This window comes from Colius striatus, chromosome W (genome assembly GCF_028858725.1).
Source record: "Colius striatus isolate bColStr4 chromosome W, bColStr4.1.hap1, whole genome shotgun sequence".
NCBI lineage: Eukaryota > Metazoa > Chordata > Aves > Coliiformes > Coliidae > Colius > Colius striatus.
Genome location: NC_084789.1, coordinates 26,639,380 through 26,664,248, shown reverse-complemented (window position 1 = coordinate 26,664,248; position 24,869 = coordinate 26,639,380). Strand labels below are relative to the sequence as shown.

Here is a 24,869-nt window from a genome sequence, read left to right as displayed (position 1 = left end):
TTGCAAGATTTCCTTTTGATGCATAATGTTTGTTCCCTGGGAGGACAATAGTCCTCTTTCTTTCCACAGGGCGCCATGGACATGGACTACTCCAAAAGCATATTTTGAATCAGTCCAAATATTAACTCATTTTCCTTTACTTAATTCCAAAGCACGTGTCAATGCAATCAGTTCTGCCTTCTGTGCAGAAGTTGTACTTGGCAATGCATTTGCTTCTATTACCGTATTTTCAGTTGTTACCGCATATCCTGTGTGGCAAGCTCCATTCACAACAAAGCTGTTGACATCTGTGAACAGTTCCCATTCAGGGTTTTCAAGAGGATCCTCCTTCAGGTCCTTTCTGCTGGAATATGTATGTTCAATGGTTGCAACACAGTCGTGTTCCAGTTGTTGCTTTTCCTGTGAAGTACTCAGAAACACTGCAGGAGTTAGAAGGTTAGTTGTTTTCAACACTACATCATCCTGCTCAGTGAGAATTACCTGGTATTTCATCATTCGACTCGGGGATAACCAATGTCCCCCCTTTTGCTCCAAGACTGTGGTTACCATATGTGGGACATAGACTGTAATAGTCCTTCCCAAGGTCAGCTTTCTTGCTTCTTGGATCAGTGTGACAGTTGCAGCTACTGTTCGCAGGCAAGAAGGCCATCCCCTGCTCACCAAGTCCTGTTGTTTGGAAAAATATCACACCGCTCTCTTCCAGCTTCCTAGTTTCTGTGTCAGAACTCCTAGAGCCAAATGCTGTTGTTCATGAACAAATAACTGAAAGTCTTTGGTTAAATGTGGCAAGCCTAAGGCTGGGGCTGTCATCAGAGCTATTTTAAGCTTCCGGAAAGCTTCCTGCTGTTCTTTGCCCCATGTAAAAGGGGTAGATTTTTGGGCTTCATATAATGGTTTGGCTATAAGACCATAATCCATGATCCAGAGCCTGCACCTTCCCGTCATTCCCAGAAATGCCCGCAACTCATGCACAGTGCGTGGTTCCAGAATAGCACAAATCGCTTCCCTTCGATTTGTCCCCAGTCTCCGTTCTGCTTTTGAAATTTCGAGGTCCAAATATATCACTGACGTGCCATTTGAGCTTTTTCTTTTGATACCTTGTACCCATTTAACCCCAAAAAGTTTAAAAGTTCAATGGTTACCTGTATGCAGGCTGACCTTTCTGTTGTGGCAATTAAGATGTCATCCACATATTGGAGAAGCAGATGCTCTGGTCTCGGTGTCACTGTCTTTTCATTAGTCCAAAGTTCCAGTTCTTTTGCTAGTTGTCTTCCAAAGATAGTTGGGCTGTTCTTGAATCCTTGGGGTAGCTGCGTCCATGTTAACTGTACCTTGCATCCTGTTTGGGGGCTTTCCCACTCAAAAGCAAATAGTTGACGACTTTCCTTTTCCAAAGGGATACAAAAGAAAGCATCTTTTAAATCAAGCACTGTAAACCACTGATAATTTTCTCTCAGAGCTGTAAGTAAGGTATATGGATTTGCTACAACTGGATGTATATCTTTCACAATCTGATTTATGGGTCCTAAATCCTGAACTAACCTATACTCTCCATTCGGTTTCCATACTGGTAAAATAGGTGTATTATACTCGGACTCACATTCTTCGGGAATGTGATATTTCAAAATTTGTCAATTAGTACTTTTAATCCTTGTTTTGCCTCAGGTTTTATTGGGTATTGTCTCACTGTGACCGATTTTGCTTTTTCTTTTATTTCAGTTTTTACTAGTTGTGCCAATTTTGGTTTTCCTGGAATCTCAGTTTCCCACACTATTGGGATCACTGCATTCTCCACTTCTGGAGGTAATTCTAACACCTTTGGTTTTTCTTTAATCATCAATATTTGTCCTGTCTTTGATTCAAGTATTTTTAGTAACAAGTCTTCGTTTTCAAAGACAATTTGTGCATTTAATTTAGACAACAAGTCCCTCCCCATCAGGGGTATGGGACATTCGGGAACATACAAAAATTCATAAGTTATAACTTTATTGCATTATTGTAAATTTAGGGGTTGCAAAAATGGCCAATTTTCCTCTTTCCCGGTGGCTCCCACAATATTTGCAGTTTTAGTTCCAAGTTTTCCTTTTTGGCTGCTTAATACAGAAAAGGTTGCTTTCTTCAGCCTTTCTAAGAATGCTGTTGGGGATTCTTTCTTCTACTGTCTAACATTATATAATTTAGATCAATTTATAGTTTTAGGCATGGCATTTTGGATCCCATATAAAATCCACTGTTGGTACCTTTTAGTCTCTGCATATGATCGTCCCTATTTGGATCCCATTGTGGGTCCCCTGTAGGGAAATTTTGATCTAGGGTACCACCTACTGTCTGAGTACGGATATCTTCTTCTGCCCTCATTTGAGCAGTTCTCAAAACCATCTGTTTTTCACTGGAATCCATGAGTATCTTAAATCACCTGTATATCCTCCCAATCAGGATTTTGTGTTTTCATTATCATTGCCATTATTCTCCCTACTTTACCAGGATCCTCTCTATAAGGACCAGCTGATTCTTTCCATATTATTAGATCTGAGGGAGAGAAGGGTACTTTTACATACACTGGTCCATGTTGCCCAATTCCCTGTCTCAAGGGGGCTATTAACCGTCTCCCCTCCCATGTTTTTAGAGGAGTTATCAAATGAGTTCTCCTGGATATGGGTGGAGACAAGTCCGAATCTGATCCCTCCTCCTCTCTCCATCTACTACTATTTGGGTGGGGACCTAAATCATCAGGTCCTAGTGCCGGTTGCCCAGCTGGGCTATCAGCCTCAGAATCAGATGATGACGGAAGAGGGGGATATAATGGAATAGGAGCTATGGAGGCAGATGGAGCTATGTCCAATTCCGGCTCCGTTTTATCACGCTCCTTTTCCTTTTGTTTTATAGCCAAACGTTTGTAATAAGTTTTAGTAAGGGTACAGGCAGAACAATTCTTTTTAGCCTTCATCTTTTTTATGGTTAATGGCATTTGATTACATGCCTGTTTATCTAACTCACATTTCTTTTGCCAATATGCTTTTTCTTTAAGGTAAAAGAAAAGATCTACATATGGGACCTCATCCCATTTTCTTTCCCTCTTACAGAATAACATTAATTGCAAGCTTGTATTATAATTCAAAGTCCCATTTAAGGGCCACTTTTCCTCACTATCCAAATCATATAACAACCAGGCATGATTACAGTACTCTATAAGTTGATCTTTACGAAAATCACCCTTAAATTCCTTCCAGTGTGCCAACAGACACCCAAGGGGTGAATTCTCAGGTACTTTGTTTGCCATTTCAAAATCCTTTTAGTTACAAATACTTTCTCAACAGTCATTTCGTTCTTTCGCTTTGCTTATCTCCGGCTGCACCCCTCACGGGATCACAGAACCGCAGATCAAAGTTCCGTACTTGCTTCGTGCGCAATTGCACATGTCAATCACACACAGACAGCTCACAACACAATACACAATAATATGCATATTATATACAAAGCAATATACAAACCAATGTACAAATCAATGAAAAACCAAAACCAATAGGTACCTTACCATATACTTATGTGGGCCCACTTATACCAATTACCAATACCAATACCAATGTCAGCCCTGCAATCACTTTGTCTGACTTATGGGCTTCAATACCAATGCCAACCCTGCGATCACTTTCGCGTTCACCTTACGGGCGGCACCTAGGCTCCCAATACCCGATATCGAGGATCCTCTAGCCCAACCAAGCGGAACTTTCACTCTGTCTTACTGGCAGGCTCCTTTGGGCTTTCCCTGGGCCCAACCAAGTGGGGTCTATGACACCGCGACTTACAGGCTAGGTCACCAGGTTCTGCCCCCAACCAATTAGAAGTGCCTTACCCCTCCAGGGAACGTTGCGAGGAGCTATAAGGGTCACAGGTGACGGTCTCCCACGAGAATACGAGAATCTCTTGGTGCGCGACAGAGTTCGATCAGCATCCGATCCCATCCAGTCTCACTCGCAAGGTCCCATCTGGGTCGCCAAAACTGTTGATGGATCCACAATCGCGAAAAACTTATCTACACAGGAATGCAGATAAGCCAGGCACTTCTTTATTATGCAGCGCTGGGAAAACATGGGGGATAGTTCCTCCATACATGCTTCATTGTTAGTTACCATTTTCAGGGCTCAAACAAAAGAATCACATTTGCCAACACAAGCATGCATAAAATGTCCATCTATCAATTTAGCCCTTCACCTTGATGGGTTCTCAACAAACACAAAATTTCCAAAATCACAGTGATTGGTCAAAAAAAGATATCAGTCCCTTTGTTTCAGTAACAACTAAGGTAACAGCTAAGGTAATCTAATGAATACATATACCAGGGTCTTGTGGTTAAGGTAACAGCTAAGGTAACCTAACAAATATATTTACCAGGGACTCTCCTGGCTAAGGTAACAGGTCCCTATCAGGTGTGGTATGTAACTCTTGCAGTTTGATCCTTATGTGATTCAAATGAATACTTACTTAATCAATAGGTATTTGAGTTATTTGCAAGTGCTTATCTAATTGATTCAACTATTACTAAGTGATTAACAAGTGCTTAACGAGTGCTTGACTACTTATTGTGATGATAAGTTAGCTAAAATAATTGTGTATCTGCAACAGGTGCAATACATAAGGCTTTATAACCCTTAACCGTGCGTGTTATAGAGTTTGTTCTGCACATAGTGCTATTAAAATATATTTCTTGACTCCCTTGATTTGCATTAAACATGTTGACTAATTAACAAACACTACAGTTAATTCACACACTTCATCCGTCTCCGGAGGGCCTCCTCACGGAGATATGGAACCGCGGATAAGGACTCCACACTCACTTAACAGTCAGATTGTGTCTCATTCATTCAAACACTCAATTCACACACATATCACAAATTTAACCACCATATCAACAATATCCGTTAATCTTACAAAGAAAAAAAAGCCCAGGTACTTCCAACATCACAATGCTATTATTATTATTATTATCATAGAATCATAGAATTATAGAATGGTAGGTGTTGGAAGGGACCTTTAGAGGTCATCTAGTCCAACCCCACTGCAGAAGCAGCTGCAAACTAAAACCAACATGTCATGCGAATTTGCCCTATAACCATCCGGATCTCGACTGGGGCCTCTAAGTTACGAATACCAAGTAACCTCCCCCCAATGCCAAGATTCTTCCCAACTTATACCTATACGGGGACTCTATTGTGCACCAGATGTCTCTGTGTGACTTACCAATCACTCTGACTGTGGTCTCGTTTCCCTCTTTCACATACCTTGTCCGCAGAATAGATGGTCGTTGTCTGCTCCTGCAGTGAGCGGCTGGGAGCAGAGTTCCTCCGAGAAAAAAGAGACTCGGCCACGGCTAGGACGGACATCCTTTCCCCAGTCGCTCCTGCAGCCGAGCAGAGAGTGTCCCATCTGGGGTGCCAAAATGATTTGCGGAAACAGACTCTATAACTTGAAGAGTTATAAAGAAGGCATGTTTATTCGCCACTGGGCGCACAGGGGATCGCTCCACCAAAAATGTGCGCAGTCAACTCGGCAACTTGCTTGACTTATATTTGTTACAAAGTTACAAAATTGTATGATGACATTATCCGCCTATACAAAGTCACAATCTGTCCCCACTTTTGCATGTAAATTAGGTCTTCCCTTCTTTTGCCTGATGTCTCCCGGTGACAGTCAGTGATAGTCTTTGGGGCCTTGGGGGATGAAGGCTGATAAGTCTTGAGTCTTTCTCACCCCTGATCTATGCACAACTTCAGATATCACTTGGCCCCTCACAGAACTGGTTTTACTCACTTTTCTGCCTCCAAGGAAGTTGGAGGACCCCAGAGGTATTGTATAAGCAGATAAGCATGACCTTTTTACAGCTGTGTGGGCAGATAGTTTTGTCTGTATGAGATAGAAGCTTTAACAGTTAAACTTTATACTACTACAATAAGTTAGTATAAGGTTTATTAATATATGTCAGTATAAAGCTCCACATCAGGTCCACACAGAGAAATCCAAAGTAAGGAGGAGACTACAAAATGAGGTCACTCAACAGATTCAAGTTGCAATCTGCTCATAAATGCAATGGAGTCTTTCATCCAAATAAATCCTTCTTATCCAAGTGTTTCACAGGTGAAAGTAATTATCTGAGCTAGTAGAATGTTATTGGGCTGAAGCAGAAAGAAGTAACTGTTTTAATAACCTCGATCTGGAATAGAAACCTCTATAATTAAACATTTGCAGATCCAGAACCTCCACAATAGCTGTATAAGAAGCGACTAAAATCTAAACTAAACCTTTCCAGCCACAGGGAAGTGCCTGGACACTGGCTTTCTGGGACACTTGTGCCATTTATTTGGGTGGGTTAGAATGATTGCTAACCTTCAACAGAAAATATATACACCAATTAATAAAAAAAAGAAACACAAACAAAAAAAAACCCACCTTGAGAATTAAAACTTTTATTAGTGTATTCACATATTAGGCAAATGCAACACGCATGAAGCTTATTTCTTATTTTCACAAGTTCTACCAATACATAAGTCTACTGGTAAAACTAACACAAACTGGTAACTGCTTTGCCAATTGATTTTTTTAAAGGTGTCTGGCCTACTTTTTCAAGGCTTGATTTTTGGTATTGCTTCTGTGCCCTAGTCATTATGGCATAAAAATATCCATCAATATCATCAATTCAGTCAACTGATTAAAAGCTGTAACACTGGCCATTTTTTTTTGTTCTCAAAGCTAAGTTCTCACTAGCTGTACTTACAAAGTACAGTACTAGTGTAATAAATGAAACAATGGTGAAAAAAAAAGACAATCAAAGGCAATCCTGCTACTGCTAAAATAACAAAAGAATGACAGACAGCTAGATCGCAAGACTGCTAGTAAGATGTATATTTTTCAAGTCAGAATAATCCTTCTAATAGTTTCCCAACTCAGACTTATATGTATAATATATTTCAGAATATTTTTAATATGTTGCATCTGTAGTGTCCAAGGGTTCACAATAACATGCACTGTCACAAAGAACCTAGAAGTCCTACTTTACTGGTCATACCTCAGCAATCACTATCCTAGAGGTTTTGCAGAAGCAACTACTTTTAATAATAAGGTCCATTATGACATAATGAATGTGTTATGATCTAGTATGAAAGCTATACAAAGCCACTCAGATCAGAAATTTAAATTCTGTTCCTGAAATATGTTAAGAAGCTGCATCTATTTCAAACCTATATGGAAAAGAATCTAGTTTACCCTGGGAAAAGATTTTTCAAGGTATTTGGTTCCAAAATCTAAAACTCATGACTTTTAGTGACAACTGTTTAATGAAAAAAATACAGATGTAAGGGGTAAGTCAATAACCTTGTGTATTTAATCCAGTATCCAATGATACAGTAAATTCTCATTCCACGAGAAAAAAAACCCCACATATTTCAATGACTCAAGGTTCAAAAAAGTCCCAAATTACATCAGTACCGGCAGAACTGCTGGCGACAGATGCATCAACTCATGCTGATAGAGAAGGGAAAAGTAGATTCCCAGTTTGATGGATACTCAGAATTTATATTAATTCATTTTAGGCCCCATTAAGCATATAAAGTGTCTTTGGATTTCACAGATGAATCTTAAGAAGGAGGGATTTTTTTGTTTTTCTTTAAGGTGGCAACAAAAAGTTAAGCTTTTCTACAAGGAAAGTGTGCTTTTTATGTTTGGGAGAACTCAAAAATCTGCTTATATTAAAAAATCATAAAAGAATAAAAGACGTCTTGAAATTTTATGAGAGATTTGTCCTGATAAAAAAAACTCGAACAACTATTTATGGGAACTAAAATGTAGAACAGCATAATACTGTGATATTTGAGATCATGTTATATTACCTGTACATATACTTAGCTACTCATGTTATTGATAAACCATTAGGACACTCAATTATATACCCAATAAAAATACCACTAAGAGTCTTTAGAAATGTCCCTTCTTTCTGAAGAAGGCATTTCTATACACTAAATTTTCATCTAGTATCAGAGCATAGGAAATAGAATCCACAAGGTGCTTTAATTCATGAGACCTCAAGTGCTGTTTTTCTTTTTTTTCTTTTAAAAAACTTTTTTGGACAGTAAACAGTTCATGGGGACCACACACAAATACTATGACAGACAAGTTGTTATATTAAGTCTGTTGACTGAACTCGATATTTAGCCCACTGGTAATGGAGAAGGGAGTTTTAGGACATGCTGGAGCAGCGTACTGAAGGGGAGCCCATCTGAGTCAATACTTTGTCCAACCATTGTAGAGGTCCATTCAGATGAAGTTCAATCCAGCAAGGAGTGCTTGTTACTGTTTGCCGTCTAGAAAATAAAGAATAACAGGCAGGTCAGAAAGCAGTTTGGGCTGCCAGAAAGTTCTCCATCATATGATCAGATACGTTTCCATCCAAATCTACTATTTAAAAAAAAAAAAGTAAAATCTCCAACTATCACCATAATTGTTACTAAGCTTCTTTCAGACAATATTTGAAGAAAAAAGAACACCTCCAATGTATAAGACGCATTAATAAACACATGTTTATCCCTAATATATTGAGAATAATCTGCTCTGGAGAATAAGAACTTCAGCATTTGCTCCAATTGCCACACCAAAAAACCTCCATTCTAAAAAGAAATTGAAAATTGGTCCAATCAATTCATATCAGATAGTGGCATGCAGCTGTATCAGCATTCAAAGGGTCTGCACACTGACTGCACAGTAACTGAGTTTGTAGATGTCCTGGTTTAGGCCCATTCAGGGACAAAAGACCACGATTAGACTTAAGTACCACAGACTTGAGAATTGCCAAAGGGCAGGGGAGGGCTTAATTGCTGCTTATGGTCCTGGACAAAAAAGACAAGGTTACTTGGCTTGGGGAAAAAAACAGAAAATAATTTAATCCATCAACAACTAAAGCATAACCATAAAACCCCAAAACATAACAAACATAGAACAACACAGAGTGGTACAATGATGAAGAGTACAACCAGCCCTTCAAGACTACCTTCTCCCCACTCCTCCTCTCTTCCAGGGCTCAGAGCCCTGAACGGCTCAGGGGGGCAGGGAATGGGTGTTTCAATCAGTCTATTCTCAATGGTTTCTGCTGTTTGTCTCTCCTCAGGGCAGAAGGGCTCCCCACCAGTCCTCCCTGCTCCTCCACGAGGTACCTCACACATCCAGCAGCCCTGCATGGGCCACTCCAACATGCGTTCATCCCAAAGGCTGCAGCTCCTTTCCGCCTCTCGTGTGGGTCTGCTCTGCAGCCCGCAGACACTCCAGCACGGCCTGCGCCATGGCCATCTCCTCACACAGTCTCTTGTCCGTCTGGGTACACTCACCCGGAGATGCTGGTGGCTCTCAGTCCTGCCATTGCCCTCCATGGGTTGCAGGGGTACAGTCTTGCCATGGCATTCTTGCCATGGATTGCAGAGGCAATCCAGTCCGGCGCTCCTCCTTCCTTCCATCTTCTCTGACTGTGGGGTCCACATGGTCACCTCCATCTTGTACCACTCCTACATCTCCTCCCAAGCACTTCAAATTCACATCCTTAAATAGTGATTTCAGAGCCGTCAGAATGGCCCAGGTGGGCTGGAGGTTGGTCTGAACCCAAGAGCGGAGGAAAAGTCCGAGAACTCTTTACCAGATCTGCACTGCAGTTCCATCCCCCTATTACCAAGCAAAAGTGGATCCTCGCTAAACCATGACAGTAGACAACTACTGAGAAATACGAAATAGAAACACTTGTCTCTGCTCTGCCAGTGTGGTCAAACAGCAAATTATTAAGGTTTGGCTTTTTGGAACATTTGACAGGATAAACATAAGGAAAATGCTAGATGTTGTAAGAAACACTTTGTCAAAACAGAGCATGTGGTTATACTGTACCAAATGATGTTATTTCAAAGGAATTCAAAGAATTACATTGCTGTAATTTCCTCTTATACTTACACATGTGTTTTGTACTGTAACATCCTCACACAAAGAATGTAAGTAAAATTCTACACATAGAGTCAGTGAAGATGAAGGACTGACAACCTTAAAAACGTCATTCTCTCTCCCATATATCCCTTTTTCAGAGATCTGCTGTTCAATTCTTCCTCCTCATCTCCAAAAGAAATCAGTATTGGACAGAGTCTGCTGTAGTGGTTTTGCCTGGGCCAGATTTTTTGGTAGTGGGGGGCTACAGGAGTGGCTTCTTTAAAGAAAGAATTACCAAAAGCTTCCCCTGTAGTCCATAGGGTTAGAGCCAGTATATTCTAAGCTGGACCCTGCACTTGACCCAGGCCTGGTCAATTAATGATGGAGGTAACACCTCTGTGAAGAACGTATTTGAGTAGAGGGGGAGGAGAACCTTTCTTGACCTGATAACCACAGTCCTTCTAATACACCCCAGGATGCCATTGGCCTTAGAATCATAGAATGGTAGGGGTTGGAAGGGACCTTTAGAGATCATCTAGTCCAACCCCCCAAGGGGATCTCCTTTGAGAAGGAGAAAAAGTTGTTGCACAGTTGCTAAATGGCAGCAGCAGCAACAGGGAGTGAGAATGTGAAAACATGTCCGCAGACATCAAGGTCAGTGTAGAGGGAGGGGGAGGAGGGTGCTTGGCCCTGAAAAAAAGACTCCCCTGTGACCTGTGGTGAGGACCATGGTGAGGCGGGTTGTCTCCCTGCAGTCCATGGAGGACCGCTTGGAAGCAGAGACCCGTGGAGGACCTCACACCGGAGTGAATGGATGCCTGAAGGAGTCTGTGACTCCGTGGGAAGCTCATCCTGGAGAAAGTTCCTGGCAGGACCTGGGAGCCCATGGGGAGAGAGGAGCCCACACCAAAGTAGGTCTGCTGGCAGGACTTGTGATCCTGTGAGGGACTCACACAGGAGCAGTCAGTGCTTGAAGGACTGTTCTCCCAGTGTATGACCCATGTTGGGGCAGTATGTGAGGAGCTGTCCCTCTGTGGGAGGTTCCATGCTGGAGCAGTTTGTGAGGAACTGTATCCCATGGGAAGGAACCACGCTGGAGAAGTTCATGAGGGACTCTCTCCCGTGGGAAGGGTCTCCACACTGTAGCAGTGGGAAGTGTGACGAGGCCTCCCCCTGAGAAGAAGCAGCAGCAAAGTTCATCGGTAATGAACTGACCACAACCCCCATCCCCCGTGCCGCTGGGGGGGGGGAAGGAAGGGGAGTCCCAGGAAGAGGGAGGGGTGGGGGAGGTGTTTTTAACCCTGTGACCTGTGGTGAGGACCATGATGAGGCAGGTTGTCCCCCTGTGGTTCATGGAGGACCAATGGGAAGCAGAGATCCACTTACAGCCCATGGAGGACCCCACGCCAGAGCAAGTGGATGCCTGAAGAAGGCTGTGACTCAGTGGGAAGAGGGAGGTGTGTGAAGAGGTGTTTTTAAGATCCAGTTCTATTTCTCATCTCCCTGTTCTTATTGTTCCTTTAATAAATCAAACCTTTTTTTCCCCAAGTTGAGTCTGTTTTGCCTGTGACGCTAATTGCTGAGTGATCAATTCGTCCTTAACTCACAAACCGCTCATTATATTTCGCTCTCTCCTGTCCAGTTTAGGAGGGGGAGTGATTTTATGACTTGATGGACACCTGGCTAAACCATCACATCTGTCTAAGAAATCTTGTTATTTCACTGTACCAAACATGTGAGTTTTTCCAAACTAGACTAGCAAGAGTACTGTTGCTAAGCCAGTCTTTCCTAGTAGTTCTAGCTATCCCAAAGTCAAAGCAAGGAGGCATTAAGATTCAAAGGCAGATCAGTCAGGCACAAACCCAGCCCCTTCAGTTTTACTGTCAGCACTGCAACCTTTCGCTTTAAGGAAATCTGTTTATATAAACAGAAGAACTGAAAAGGCAGGATGATTAAACCAGTGAGAAAATGGATTCCAAAAGTTTGTCTGTGGTTTCACATTTTGTAGAAAAAAGCGGATGGGGTCTGTGACCTCTCAGCCCTCTAAAAAACATTGTTATCTTAGCTCCAAATGCCTATGCCAAAACAAAAGTGATCCAACAGAAGAACAACCTAAACCACAGGAAATATAACTCCATTTAGTCTTAAATCCTCTCTTAAAAAAGGAAGTTTGTTATTCCACCTCTGTCAACTCCCTTACAATGTGTTCCATAACACACTTCCTCAAAATTTTAGAACTAGTTCTGTTCCACAACCCTGGCTTTGCACTACTACACTGGCAAAAGTTGATAAAATCGTGATGGTCACTCAGAAGCTGTCTCAAAGCTAAATTCAGCCTCTTCTATTCATGGATTTCCAGCTCACTAAGTATCTTTGCTGTAATTACCTCTATTTAACTTTCTTCAGAAGATGATCCTAGAACTGGATGGTTCCTGTGTTAACATTAACACTTGTCTGCTGATCTGAAATTCTACTGCTACCCTTACTTTGAACTAACACATAATGAGCAAAAAGCTCTAAGTTATTTTGTCAACTGAGCTTATAAAATCTACCACTTTATTGTTTATGCACACATGCCTAAAATGTAGGTAATGCTTTGGCAAAGTCAAAGTCTCTTCTATAAAAAACATTTTTGACCTAATAATGAAGTATGGAAATTCTAACAAGAGTTATGGATTTTACAGTGATTCCTGGTGTATTTTGACAATTCATTTAAATTAATGGTTGTATTTGCAGGAGCAACCTCTTCTCGCTTTTATCACAACTGCAGCACAACTTAGAAGTTCTGTGCATCAATAATTTATTAGCATCATCTTAAAGAGAGATGCCAAAGAGTTCAGCATTATGTCAGGAATTCATTTCTGTGCTGTTCTGGCAGTGTTTCCACTTTCAAAATCCCATGATCTCTGCAGGGTTTGTAGACTAATGTCAACCAAGATTCTCCCTCCTCAGAAAAATAATTTACCAAAAGCCTCCCCACTGTTTTAACCCAGCACTTACACTCATAGAATCACAGAATGGTAGGGGTTGGAAGACACCTCTATCATCTAGTCCAACCCTCTCCCCTCCCAAAGCAGCTTCACCTAGATCAGGTCACACAGGAATATGTCCAGGTGGGTATGAAAACATCCAGAGAAGGAGACTCCACAACCTCCCTGGGAAGCCTGTGCCAGTGCTCTGTCATCCTTACATTTTAGTGGAATTTTTTGTGTTTCAACTTTTGTCCATTACCCCTTGTCCTGTCACTGGATACTACAGAAAAAAAGAGACAATCCATTCTCTTGATATGCATCTTTTATATACTTCAAAGTATTAATGAGAACCCCCCTCAGTCTCCTCTTCTCCAGGCTGAACAGCCCCAGGTCCCGCAGCCTTTCCTCACAAGGAAGATGCTCCAATCCCCTGATAATTTTAGTGGCACTGCGCTGGACTCTCTCCAGCACTTCCCTGTCCCTATTGAGCTGGGGAGCCTAGAACTGGACACAGGTGTAGTGGGTCTGGGATGGTAGTGATTTTCCACAGCAGCTCTTGCAGTGCTGTGCTTACTGTTGGTATCAATATTATGACTACTGCTTTTGCACAGCATCAGGGCTGTCCCTCCAGCATTCCTTCCCCCACCTTCACCAATAGCTGTGGGTGGGAACGATCTTGGGAGGGACCATGGCCAGGACAGCTGACCCAGGCTGACCAAGGAGATATTCCATACCATATGACGTCAGCTCAGTAATATAAACTGGGGGAGAGGAGCAGGAAGGGGACAGAAAGATTCATTTCTGGCCTTCCAAAAAGCAACCGTTACGCGTACCGAAGCCCTGCTTCTTGAGAGGTGGCCGGACATTGCTGCTGATGGGAAGTAGAGAGTAACAGCTTTATTTGCTTTTGCTTCGCTTCTCGTGCACGCGGCTTTGCTGCTTCTTTATTAAACTGCTTTTATCTCAACCCATGAGACTCTTATCTTATTCTCTCCCTTTCCCTGGCTTGCTGAGGAGGTGGGTGATAGAGTGGTGTGGTGGGCACCTGGCATCCAGTCAGGGTCAAACTACCACACCAGGGCAGAGCAGAGGGGGAGCAAAACCTCCTTTGACTTGCTGGCCACACTCTTCTTGATGCATCCCAGAATACTATTGGCCTTCTTAGCCATGAGGGCACATTGCTGGCTCATGTTTACTTTATTATCAACCTAAATGGTGGAAGGCAGGAGGTTGGGACATCCCTTTTTTCTGTTGTATCTAGCAACAGGACAAAGGGTAATGGGATGAAGCTGGAATACAAAAAGTTCCATTTAAACATAAGAAAAAACTCTTTTACTGTGAGGATGATGGAGCAGTGGAACAGGCTGCCCAGGAAGGTTGTGGAGTCTCCTGCCTTGGAGGTCTTCAAGACCTGCCTGGAAACATTCCTCTGCGACCTGATCTAGGTGGACCTGCTTCTGCAGGGAGGTTGATCTAGATGATCTCTAAAGGTCCCTTCCAATCCCTAACATTCTATGATTCTATGATGTCATCAGTGAACTTTCTGAGAGTACACTGTCCCCTCATCCAGGTTGTTGATGAAGATATTCAATATGACTGGCCCCTGTAGAATCCCACTGGCCGCAGGCCTCCATTCACTTCAAGTTGTCTCCATAATTAAGCCTGACTGATTAAGCTTTTATTATATTCTGATTTGAATGTTGTATTTAATTATGTGTAAGTGTACACATACTCCTTTTGAGACAAATCCAATAGCTCATTAAACTTGAGCCAGATACTTTCTTGTGTACCTTTCACTAACAAAGAGGTACCAGTTTATTCTATTACTCAAATTTTTCATTTCATCTAATTAGGCTTTTACAAAATCAACATCGCTTAGCATAGAAGCTTATCCCATGTACTGATGCTGCTATTTACACATATATATTTCAAGAGCAGACAGAAGAGTCAAATCCCCAGTATTCACAATGGAACCTACATGTCATTAATCCACTACAGAAATTATATGGATTTTTTGAATAAAAAATAATTGCATATTTCAATAGAGTATTGATATGTCAGACTTCTTTCAGTGGACAATTTCTAGAGAGGTTTAAGGGATTTGTTTAAAACCACATCTCTAGCTCACAGAAATAATGAAATCTTTTAATATTGTTCAGTTAGAAGTAGATTCCTTTTCTTCGCAAATTCCCATATTCCATTAAGAACAGGCACTATTCTGAACTATAGTTTAGTTTGAATAAAGAATTTTTTTTCCACTCAAGAAAACTGGTTTTAGCAGTTTTACTACATAAACAGAGTCATCTTACTTCTTTTTTCCACTACAAGTTCCAAAACATTTGCCATCTCTTAAATGTGTGTTCTTTACCTGTTTTATTCTGCAAAATGCACTCTAAGTGACTCCAATTCTTTCCATCGGGTACCATCAACTACATCCCTCACTACAATCTAACAAACTCAATGTACTCATAGAATCATAGAATGGTAGGGGTTGGAAGGGACCTTTAGAGATCATCTAGTCCAATCCCCCTGCAGAAGCAGGTTCACCTAGATCAGGTCGCACAGGAACATGTCCAGGTGGGTCTTGAAGACCTCCAAGGAAGGAGACTCCACAACCCCTCTGGGCAGCCTGTTCCACTGCACCGTCACCCTCACAGTGAAATAGTTTTTTCTTATGTTTAATTGGAACTTTTTTTGTTCCAGCTTCATCCCATTACCCCTTGTACTGTCGTTTGCTACTATAGAAAAAAGGGATGTCCCAACCTCCTGACACCCACCCTTTAGATATTTAAAAATGTTAATAAGATCTCCCCTCAATCTCCTATTTTCTAGACTAAACAGCCCCAGTTCCTGCAGCCTTTCCTCATATGAAAGATGTTCCAGTCCCCTGATCATCTTGGTGGCTCTGCGCTGGACTTTCTCCAGCACTTCCCTGTCCCTCTTGAGCTGAGGAGCCCAGAACTGGACACAGGACTCCAGATGAGGCCTCACCAGGGCAGAGTAGAGAGGGAGAAGAACCTCCCTTGACCTGCTGGACACACTCTTCTTGATGCATCCCAGGATGTCATTGGCCTTCTTGGCCACAAGGGCACATTGCTGGCTCAAATTTAGCTTATTACCAATCAGAACTCCCAGGTCACCACCCTCTGGGCTCTGTCATTCAGTCAGCTCTCGATCCACCTCACTGTCCACTCATCCAAGCCACACTGCTTGAGCTTTCTGATCAGGATGTTATGGGAGACAGTGTCAAAAGCCTTGCTGAAGTCAAGCAAGATGACATCCTCTGCTCTCCCCTCATCTAGCCAGCCGCTTATGCACTCGTAGAAGGCTATCAGGATGGTCAAACAGGATTTCCCCTTGATGAAGCCATGTTATCTCCCCCTGATAACCATCTTCTCCTTCATATGTTTAGTGATAACATTCAGGATGAGTTGTTCCATCATCTTTCCAGGGATGGAGGTGAGGCTGACCAACCTGTAGTTTCCTGGGTCGTTATTCTTGCCCTTTTTGAAGACTGGAGTGACATTGGTCTTTCTCCAGTCCTCAGGCACTTCGCCTGTCCTCCATGATTGTTCAGAAATGATGGAGAGAGGCTTAGCAATCACATCAGCCACCTCCCTCAGCATTCTAGGGTGCATCCCATCAGGACCCATTGACTTATGAGCCTCAAGCTTGGCCAACCTCTTCCTCTTCCACCCAGGACAAGTCCTCTGCTGTCCTGGCCATCCTGTTATCCTTGCTGGACTGGGCTTCCTGAGAGTCAGCCTTAGCCATAAAGACTGAAGCAAAGAAGGCATTCAGTACTTCAGCCTTTTCTGCATCCTCAGACACCAGGGTATCCTCAGAGTTTAGCAGCGGGCCCACATTCCCCCTTGCCATCCTTCTGCTGCTGATGTACTTGAAAAATGCCTTATTACTGTCCTTAACATCCGTGGCTAAGTTTAATTCCAGAAGGGCTCTAGCCTTCTTAGTTGCACCCCTGCATGCCCTGGCAATGTTCCTATACTCTTCCCAAGAAGCTAGCCCCTATTTCCATCTCTCACATAGAGTAGGACAGAGATCGAAATGACTGTACATTTAACAAATAGCAAATTATGTCATAACATAAACTGCAAACTTCTAGGTGTTGTCAGGGAATTTAACAATTTAACAACGTTCCTTGTTCAATAGCTGACTTCAATGCAATAATAAATCCAGTATACTTGTCTTTATGACCATAGGTGAGAGGGAGAACAAGGAAGATAAGACTGAACTTGCAAGACAGCATATCGATGACAGCAGTAAGAACACTGCATGTATAGCTTTCAAGTCAGACAAGAATAGTGTATTAGTGAAAGAAGAAAAATCATTAACTCTGAATTTAAAAGCAAAGGGTTTTTTCTTACCTGTATTCAGCTCCCCAGCCTTTAACAAAACTCATTCTTATGGTACACATTCTAGTAAGCTGATAAACTGCTTCAAAACCCTGATTCACAGATTGAGCCAGAAGAGCAGCAAATTCTTGGTTATTAAAGATTTTTAGATTGCATCCTATAGAGAAAAAAAAAAAAGTCAAAGGATACAATCAATAAATACTTGTGTTTGCTACACAGAAGCCTAAAACTATGAAGATGGTATCAAAAGGACAGCAAATGCCAATCAGTGAATACATTCACTGGATATTTTCATGCAAGACCTTTGGTAGGCTACTAACCTGGAGGAATTTTGCACACAGTTGCAGGATGCCAGCCATATCTTTGATTACAGTTGGGGCTCTGAACAAAAATCGCACTATCACTTAGGCACTCAGCAAAAACTTCTCCACCAATGTAATAGAGACGTACTCCCCTTCCTGTAGCAAAATTCAAAGGAATTCTGGTTACGATATGACCCAAGCAGATTAACAAACAAGAGTACTTTGTTTCAGCGAAGGTCAAGGTTTTTCCTTTACAACAGAAACAGAAATCAATTATCTACAGGACTACACTACTGTGTTGAAAACTGTAGCAGGAGCAGAACACAATTAACTTGTATTTCTCCCACAAACACACAGTATTTGAATGAGAAGCAGAATAATTTTCAGTCAAGAGTGAGAGAGAATTTTCTAGTCATGTAGTGGCTTGTAACCAAACCAGAGTTAGAAATTTGTACTCATTACCAAATAAGTTTTTCACTTAAAGAAAATTGAAATTAAAAGATTCACACAATCATTACAGTTGGAAAAGATCTCTAAGACCATCAAGTCCAACTACTAACCTCACACTGCCAAGCTCATCACTAAACTAAACCATGTCCCTCAGCACCTCATCTATGAATCTTTTGAATATCTCTAGGGATGGTGACTCCACTACCTCCCTGGGCAGTCTGTTCCAATGCTTAATAACCCTCTCGGTAAAATGTTCTTCTTAATGTCCAATCTAAATCTCCCCTGGTACAACTTGAGCCCATTTCCTCTTGTCCTATCATTCATTACTGGAGATAAGAGATCAACCTCCACCTCCCTACAACTCCCCTTCAGGTAGTTGTAGAGTGATCATGTCTCCTCTCAGCCTCCTTTTCTCCAGGCTAAACATCCCCAGCTCCCTCAGCTGCTCCTCATTTGACTTGTTCTTCAGACCCTTCACCAGCTCTGTTGTCTGTCTCTGGACACGCTCCAGCACCTCAATGTCCGTCTTGTAGTGAGGGGCCCGGAACAGTATTTGAAGTGCAGCCTCACCAGTGTCAAGTACATAGGGACAATCACTTCCTTGGTCCTGCTGGTCACACTATTTCTGATCCAAGCCAGGATGCCATTGGTCTTCTTGGCTGCCTGGGCACACTGCTGGCTCACATTCAGCCAGCTGTTGATTAACACCCCCAGATCCTTTTTTGCAGGACAGCTTTCCAGCCACTCTGCCCCAAGTCTGTAGCACTGCATGGGGTTGTTGTAGTCCAAGTGCGGCACCCGGCACTTGGCCTTGTTGAAACTCCTGTGAACCTTGTTGTTAGTTCCTGTGACTGTTGCTGTCACTGACTTAGTGACTACTGATTGAGGTAAGGCAGCTCCTTTCTGCTCCAGTCAGTACTATATTTCTTCCCAATTGAAACCAGCTACGGTAGCAGAAGTTGCTACATTTCTCCTTCAGAAGCAGTGACCTCTGTGTCTTTACACTTCTGTCAGCAAGAGAGACCAAGCTCTCCTTAGCAAGCCTTGAGAGAGAAGTTCAATAGCTGGCTGCACAAGGGTGAAAGGATCCCAATACACAGATCTGCCCATCCTACCTGGATCATTCCAGATAATTTAATGGCTGAAATGAAATTAAATAGTTAAAAGATCAGAGATTTTTACCGATGTGTCGTCTTGTCATTTCCACTGTAGCATTTCTGTTTACATTGGAAAGCAGACCTAGGCAAAATCGTTCTGAATTTGATGGATCTGTAAAGCCATCTACAGTCAGGGAAGGCTGTGATGCATGGAAGGTTTCTCCCACTCTTTGATTCAGTTCATAATATGCTATTGAACACCAAAATGCAGGCTCCGAGTAAGTAACTGGTTGTAAATCTAAAAAAAAAAGTTAAAAAAAAGCTTAACACAGAATTTGAGGTTGAAAAGAAATCTATCTGTCCTGCTATTTGTCTCTTCCAGAAATAACAGCAGTAGTCTCCTCAAACTACTCAAATTATATTTTTCTTACTGTCATTTTTACGTACCCTGGTAAATCAAATGGAATTCAGTATTCCACACAAGGGAAGGAAGAGGGGAAGAAGAGGTGAGGAAATCTGACCACAGCTCATGTCATTCAGCACTTATATTTTCCTCGGCACAATGACAAAGCTAATATTACTGTCCATGCCAGACATTGAGACATTTCTGTTGCCTTTCTATAACTTGCAACATTAAAGATAAGGCTAGCAAACACTAAATCACACAAAGGAAAAAAGTATTTATATGAAAATGATGTTACCTTATATTATACTAGATCTTATACTGTCTCTTTATCTAAAAGCAGTTCTAAGCTCCTTTTGCTCTCCCTTACTTGAGTTCTGTATCTTCCCTGTACATCTTCAGTTTTTTCTGTGCAGCTTCACCTTTTTTACCTATCTTAATTACTTACTCAGCATTCTGAATAGCATTTTCCTGTCACATCCTGTCACCATTCTTTTAACAAATCCAAGGGAATCTGATCTTCCTGAGGCATTTATATAGACACACAGAAGTGGTACCTGATCAAACCAGGTGGACAACTGATGGAGGAGCTGAGTGGTCACAAATGAAACAGGACACAAGAGGAGCAGCAGAACATGCATACAAGGGAGATAGTAAGTCTGGGCAGCACTATAGATAGGCTAATGTCCATTAAATTATTTATTTTATAAATGCTATTCCTGCACACACAACCGTATTATTATTTCTATTTGCTAGAAGCTCAGTTACAGGAATAGAGTAGTTATTAACAAGTTATTAACCCAGTCCTATTGCGTCTATCATCAGGAAACCAGCCCAGTCTCCTCCTAATACAGCTCTTACTTTCATAAAGTATATTTATATAAAGAAGAGTCATCACACACATAGAAACAATTAAAAGTATTTCCAACTTACCCAAGCTATGATTTACTGGGGAGAGAGTACTAGGAGACAACTCTGCTGGAGATCCTGTTGAAGCAATACAGATTGTTTCAGAGCAAATGATTGTTATTTCAGATGGGTAGGTACAACCACTAGAGATTCCTATATGAAAATTATTTGGAATAAGGAACCTCAGAAATCCTACAGTCAGTTTTCCAGCATGTCACATGCTTATTCTGAATTACATTTAATTTTCCAGACTCCTGGGAATCTGTCCCTTCTCGTAAAGGTTCAATTAACAATTAACATTTTAGGCTGTATCTGGCAGAGCTCTTGCTTCATGCACACTCTGTGAATGTATCTATTTATGTACTTCTCCAGTAAGAAGGTAGTGACTTCTTTGCAAAGTCAGTGAAAAAAAGCTAAGAAATAATGAAGATATTACCTCTCTGTTCTCAAAGGAGAGGGTTTATCTCTAGAAAAGAACAAGTTGGATTTCCTCATTTGAGGAAATTATTCTTTCCTGAAAGGAGGAAGGAGAAAACTCAGAAAAACATGAACTCTCCAACCCAATTTGTGCATTAGGAAGCAAAATGCAGAGAGGCTTTGCAAAGAAACATTCCTAACAAGGATTGATGATGTCAGGCTTTTTTAATTAAAATACCCATTTTCTCATAGTGGGGAAAATATTGCAGTTCTTAAAGAAACCAGTGCAGTTGATTCCGATTAACTGGAAAAGGTTGCTAACATTAGCTAACCAAACACACTCAAATTTGCCAGCACATAGCAGGAGATTACAGCATATTAACTGCGCTTTGTCCAAGTCTAAGGCCAACCAGATTATCTAGAAAGCATTTTACACAAAGGCCCAAAAGCTTAATGTTTTTACTTCTCTTTGAATAGAGCCTTCCAAACAAGAATTCATTTGAAACATGGCAGAAGTGATAAGGTGGAGTTCAGAGACAGTTTCTCAAAACGCAGCATTTCTTGAACTTCTTTAGGTCAACAGATATTTTGCTTCAATGAACTTTGTTTCCAGAAGGTAAATTTAAAGGTAGGTTGAAACTAGTCAGCTATTAAAATATATTTTAAAGCTTTTTGATGAAGATTTAGACCTGCAACGCTTTTGGTACAAAGCAAATGAAATGTACTTAATACAGCACAGAATGCTTTAAGTTTTTCCCTAGGGGAATGTTTTTATTTCATTCACAAAAGACAAAGTGATATTTTTAAGCAGAAAACACTGGTTTATACACAGGGCTATCGCTATCATCGTTCAGGCTGAACTCATGCCACTATGCCAAAGGATCACAACTAGTAATCCCAAGTCTTCAAAGCAGTGAAAAAAAGTTACCTGTATCCATGCTTTGGCTCAACTGCTGGTCGCTCGTTTCTCCATCTTCACTGATATATCCCGGAGGTGGTGTTTCTGTAAAAAAAAAAAAGTCCACTTATTGGTTCAATGACTGGAAAAGTGTGTTTAACATTTGGGGGTTTTGTCCTCAAGTCTTCACGAGCTCCATATACCTGAATACTGAATTAGAAATTGATTTTGCTCTCTCTTTTTCCTTCCAGCAGGACTTCAAACCCATCATCTGCCTTCTTGTCCATGTAAAATGTATCATCTCTAATATGTGATATAATTAACAAATAATCCTTGTTTGTTCCAGTTAAGACAAGGTACTTTCACTACAATGAGTAACGATTTTGCAATTGTGATCACCAGTTTTCACATTTAGTAGAATTACAAATGAAAAAAACCCACATCTTGTGACTTCTACAAAAGTGAGCTATCTTTCTGTAGTATATCCATCAGATCAGATACCCTGCCATGCCTTATAGAAGTTTCTAGATTTAAAGGTTCTTTTTCATTTCAGTCCCCAAATACATTTTTCTTCAATACTCAACAGTTGATTTCACTTATTAATAATAACAACTATATTATTTGGTTATACTGCACAGGTTCTATTAGCATTAGATCTTGAACCCATCTCATGGTCATTGCAGCCAAGGTTGCTTCAGACCTTCACATCCCCAACCAGACCCTCTTTGTCAGCACAAGGTCCAGCAGCACACCCCTCCTCATTTGTTCCTTAGTCACCTGTGACAGGAAGTTGTCCAGTGCAGGGCCACCAAGATGATTAGGGGACTAGAGCCTCTTTATTACAAGGAAAGGCTGCGGGACCTGGGGCTGTTTAATCTGAAGACTGAGGGGGTAAGTCATTAATACTTATACGTATTTAAAGACTGGTTGTCAGGAGGTTGGGACAACAGTTTACTACTCAATCTCTGATCCACAGCATTTGGAAAGTCCTCTATGTTTGTAAAACAGGATTAAAGCATAAGGTGAAAGTTTACTTTGTACTCATTAGCATTCTGAATATGAAATAAGCTACTAAAACCAAGTAAGCTATTACAAAACCACAGTAATGTGGTTGCACACAGGACTGTGTTTTGCAAACAACAGCTTTCACATCTTTTCCTTGGAATTAATAGACAAAATAAATTAAATTTAATTTATTGGTGCATCTTTCATTTATTTTGATCACTTAGGAGAATGAAATTATCACCTCTGTTCCATTGGCACAATGTTAAGTTTACTGTTTGCAGTGGGATTTAAGAAAATACCTGGTATATAATTGCTCTGTGGTTCAATTCCAGCTGGAAAGTTAGTGTTTTCAGGAATGGAATGGGTATAGTCATCGAGAGGTGGAAGCTCTGTTAGAATCTCAGTGTGCCGTGGCACTAGTACAGGAGGCAAAACTGGAAAAGTGAAATTCAAAGCATTAATAAGACCTCCAAAATACTTCTGTGAGGTAAAAAAAAAAACAAACTAAAAGTATCTAAAAATTTCTTCAAGTGTTTTCAAGTTTTCTGACTCTCAATACTGCTAATACTACAATCGTACTAGTTAGTCTAAGAAACAGGTTCCTGAGGTGCCTCTTAAGACTATTCCACATTAGCAAAGGTAAGTCATCTCTGTTCTCCTCTTCAGTATGGATCGCACTTAGCCAGCTGGAAACTGCTAGCTGCACTGAAAGTGTTTTATCGGGTATTCAACACATTCGTAAATACTTTTCAGTAACTTTACTATTAAAAAATTTCAGGGGATGGTATTCTCAAAAGCTGCACCCCTAAGAATCTTGTACTTTTGGCAAGAGAAAGCTTCTCTATTCCTTCTCTATTTTTCACTTAAAACATTATGCTGAACAAGTTTATACAGATGCTGCTATATAAAGTCAGAAGTCGTCTTCCTACCTGGTGTCTCCACTCTCTGGTAGTGGTAAGGGTTTACACATACTTCATCCTTTTTAAGATTAAAAGCATATTCACAGTTTTCAATGGCTTTAAGTTCATGGTGACTGTGAAGATCTGGCCAGCGCCACAAACGACAGTAAATAACATGTGGTAATCCTTTACGATGAGATACCTGTAGACGGCCATCAAGGGATCTATAGGGGGAAGATGGTGAGAAGTATTTACAGACTGCATGCTGTCTCTTAATCCCTCAAGCAACAGTGTACACACATGGTATCGGTAGCTCCTGTATTCTCAGAATTCAGTGGACTGATACTGCTATTGACATTTATACTCTGGTTGAAAGTCTTCAAATGTGATCAAAATTCAAGTATCAAGTAGCGGCTTAACTTATTTTGGAGCTGTTGAAATTACTGCCAGTGAATTTAGAGTTAATTAGAAGCCACTTTACCGACAACCAAGTATTTAGGATGATTACTTCATGTACTTTTAAATGCAGAAGACAATTGTTAAAAAATACATAATAAAAATCACACACTTAATAGTCCCTTCCACTGCTAAACCTCAAGGTTTGACTATGGCATGGATGCTTTATGGCTTTAAGCCTGAGAATTCCCACAGGACTGCAAATAAGTCTATAAGCAGTCAGCTACCCAAGTGATACACACGGCAGTGTAACTGTAATGCAAAAAAAGCATAAATGCACATCTTGTACAGGCTGTACAGTTTATCTTGACTTCATTTACCTTGCTACCAGCTGAAAATGTTTTGCTAGTTTTAAGACTGCATATGCTTACACAGATGCAGATGTTTATGATTGTTATGGGATGGGAGACAAACCTCAATACACAAATCAAGTAATGTGACATGAAGAAATACAGACCCTGTTTAGAATTTGCCCACCATTAAATATTGAAGAATTTACAAACAGTTCTTTAATAGCTCATATCTGAGCCAATTAGCAAGATTTAATGAAAAGCTTGTGGCATACAAAACAGTTTAAACACTTTGTAAGACTAGGTCTAAATAATTAAGTTTCCCAACTTGGTTGATAAAATATCAAATCACATTAGAGCTTGCATTTAACAAGCCTTCCCATTCTTCCAATAGCACTGGCATGAAAAAGGAATATTCCAGAAGTAGATTCATTTGTCAAAACATCAGCTGAG

The 24,869-nt window shown here is 41.0% G+C and overlaps 1 protein-coding gene across 4 annotated transcripts in view; it reads right to left on the bottom strand.

Annotated features, from left to right (window-relative positions):
- Window positions 1-6,445: 6,445 nt before the first annotated feature.
- The window catches only part of LOC133628479 (mothers against decapentaplegic homolog 2-like), a 66,133-nt gene continuing 47,709 nt past the window's right edge, over window positions 6,446-24,869 (bottom strand). For all 4 annotated transcript variants that reach the window (XM_062016683.1, XM_062016684.1, XM_062016685.1 and 1 more), the window contains 8 exons: window positions 23,701-23,894; window positions 23,071-23,205; window positions 21,797-21,871; window positions 20,476-20,529; window positions 19,225-19,437; window positions 17,611-17,748; window positions 17,303-17,447; window positions 6,446-8,351 (listed from right to left, as the gene is read on the bottom strand). In XM_062016683.1, coding sequence (XP_061872667.1) covers window positions 8,228-8,351; window positions 17,303-17,447; window positions 17,611-17,748; window positions 19,225-19,437; window positions 20,476-20,529; window positions 21,797-21,871; window positions 23,071-23,205; window positions 23,701-23,894 — 1,078 coding nt within the window. In that variant the 3' untranslated portion in view covers window positions 6,446-8,227. The remainder of the gene's footprint in view (window positions 8,352-17,302; window positions 17,448-17,610; window positions 17,749-19,224; window positions 19,438-20,475; window positions 20,530-21,796; window positions 21,872-23,070; window positions 23,206-23,700; window positions 23,895-24,869) is intronic.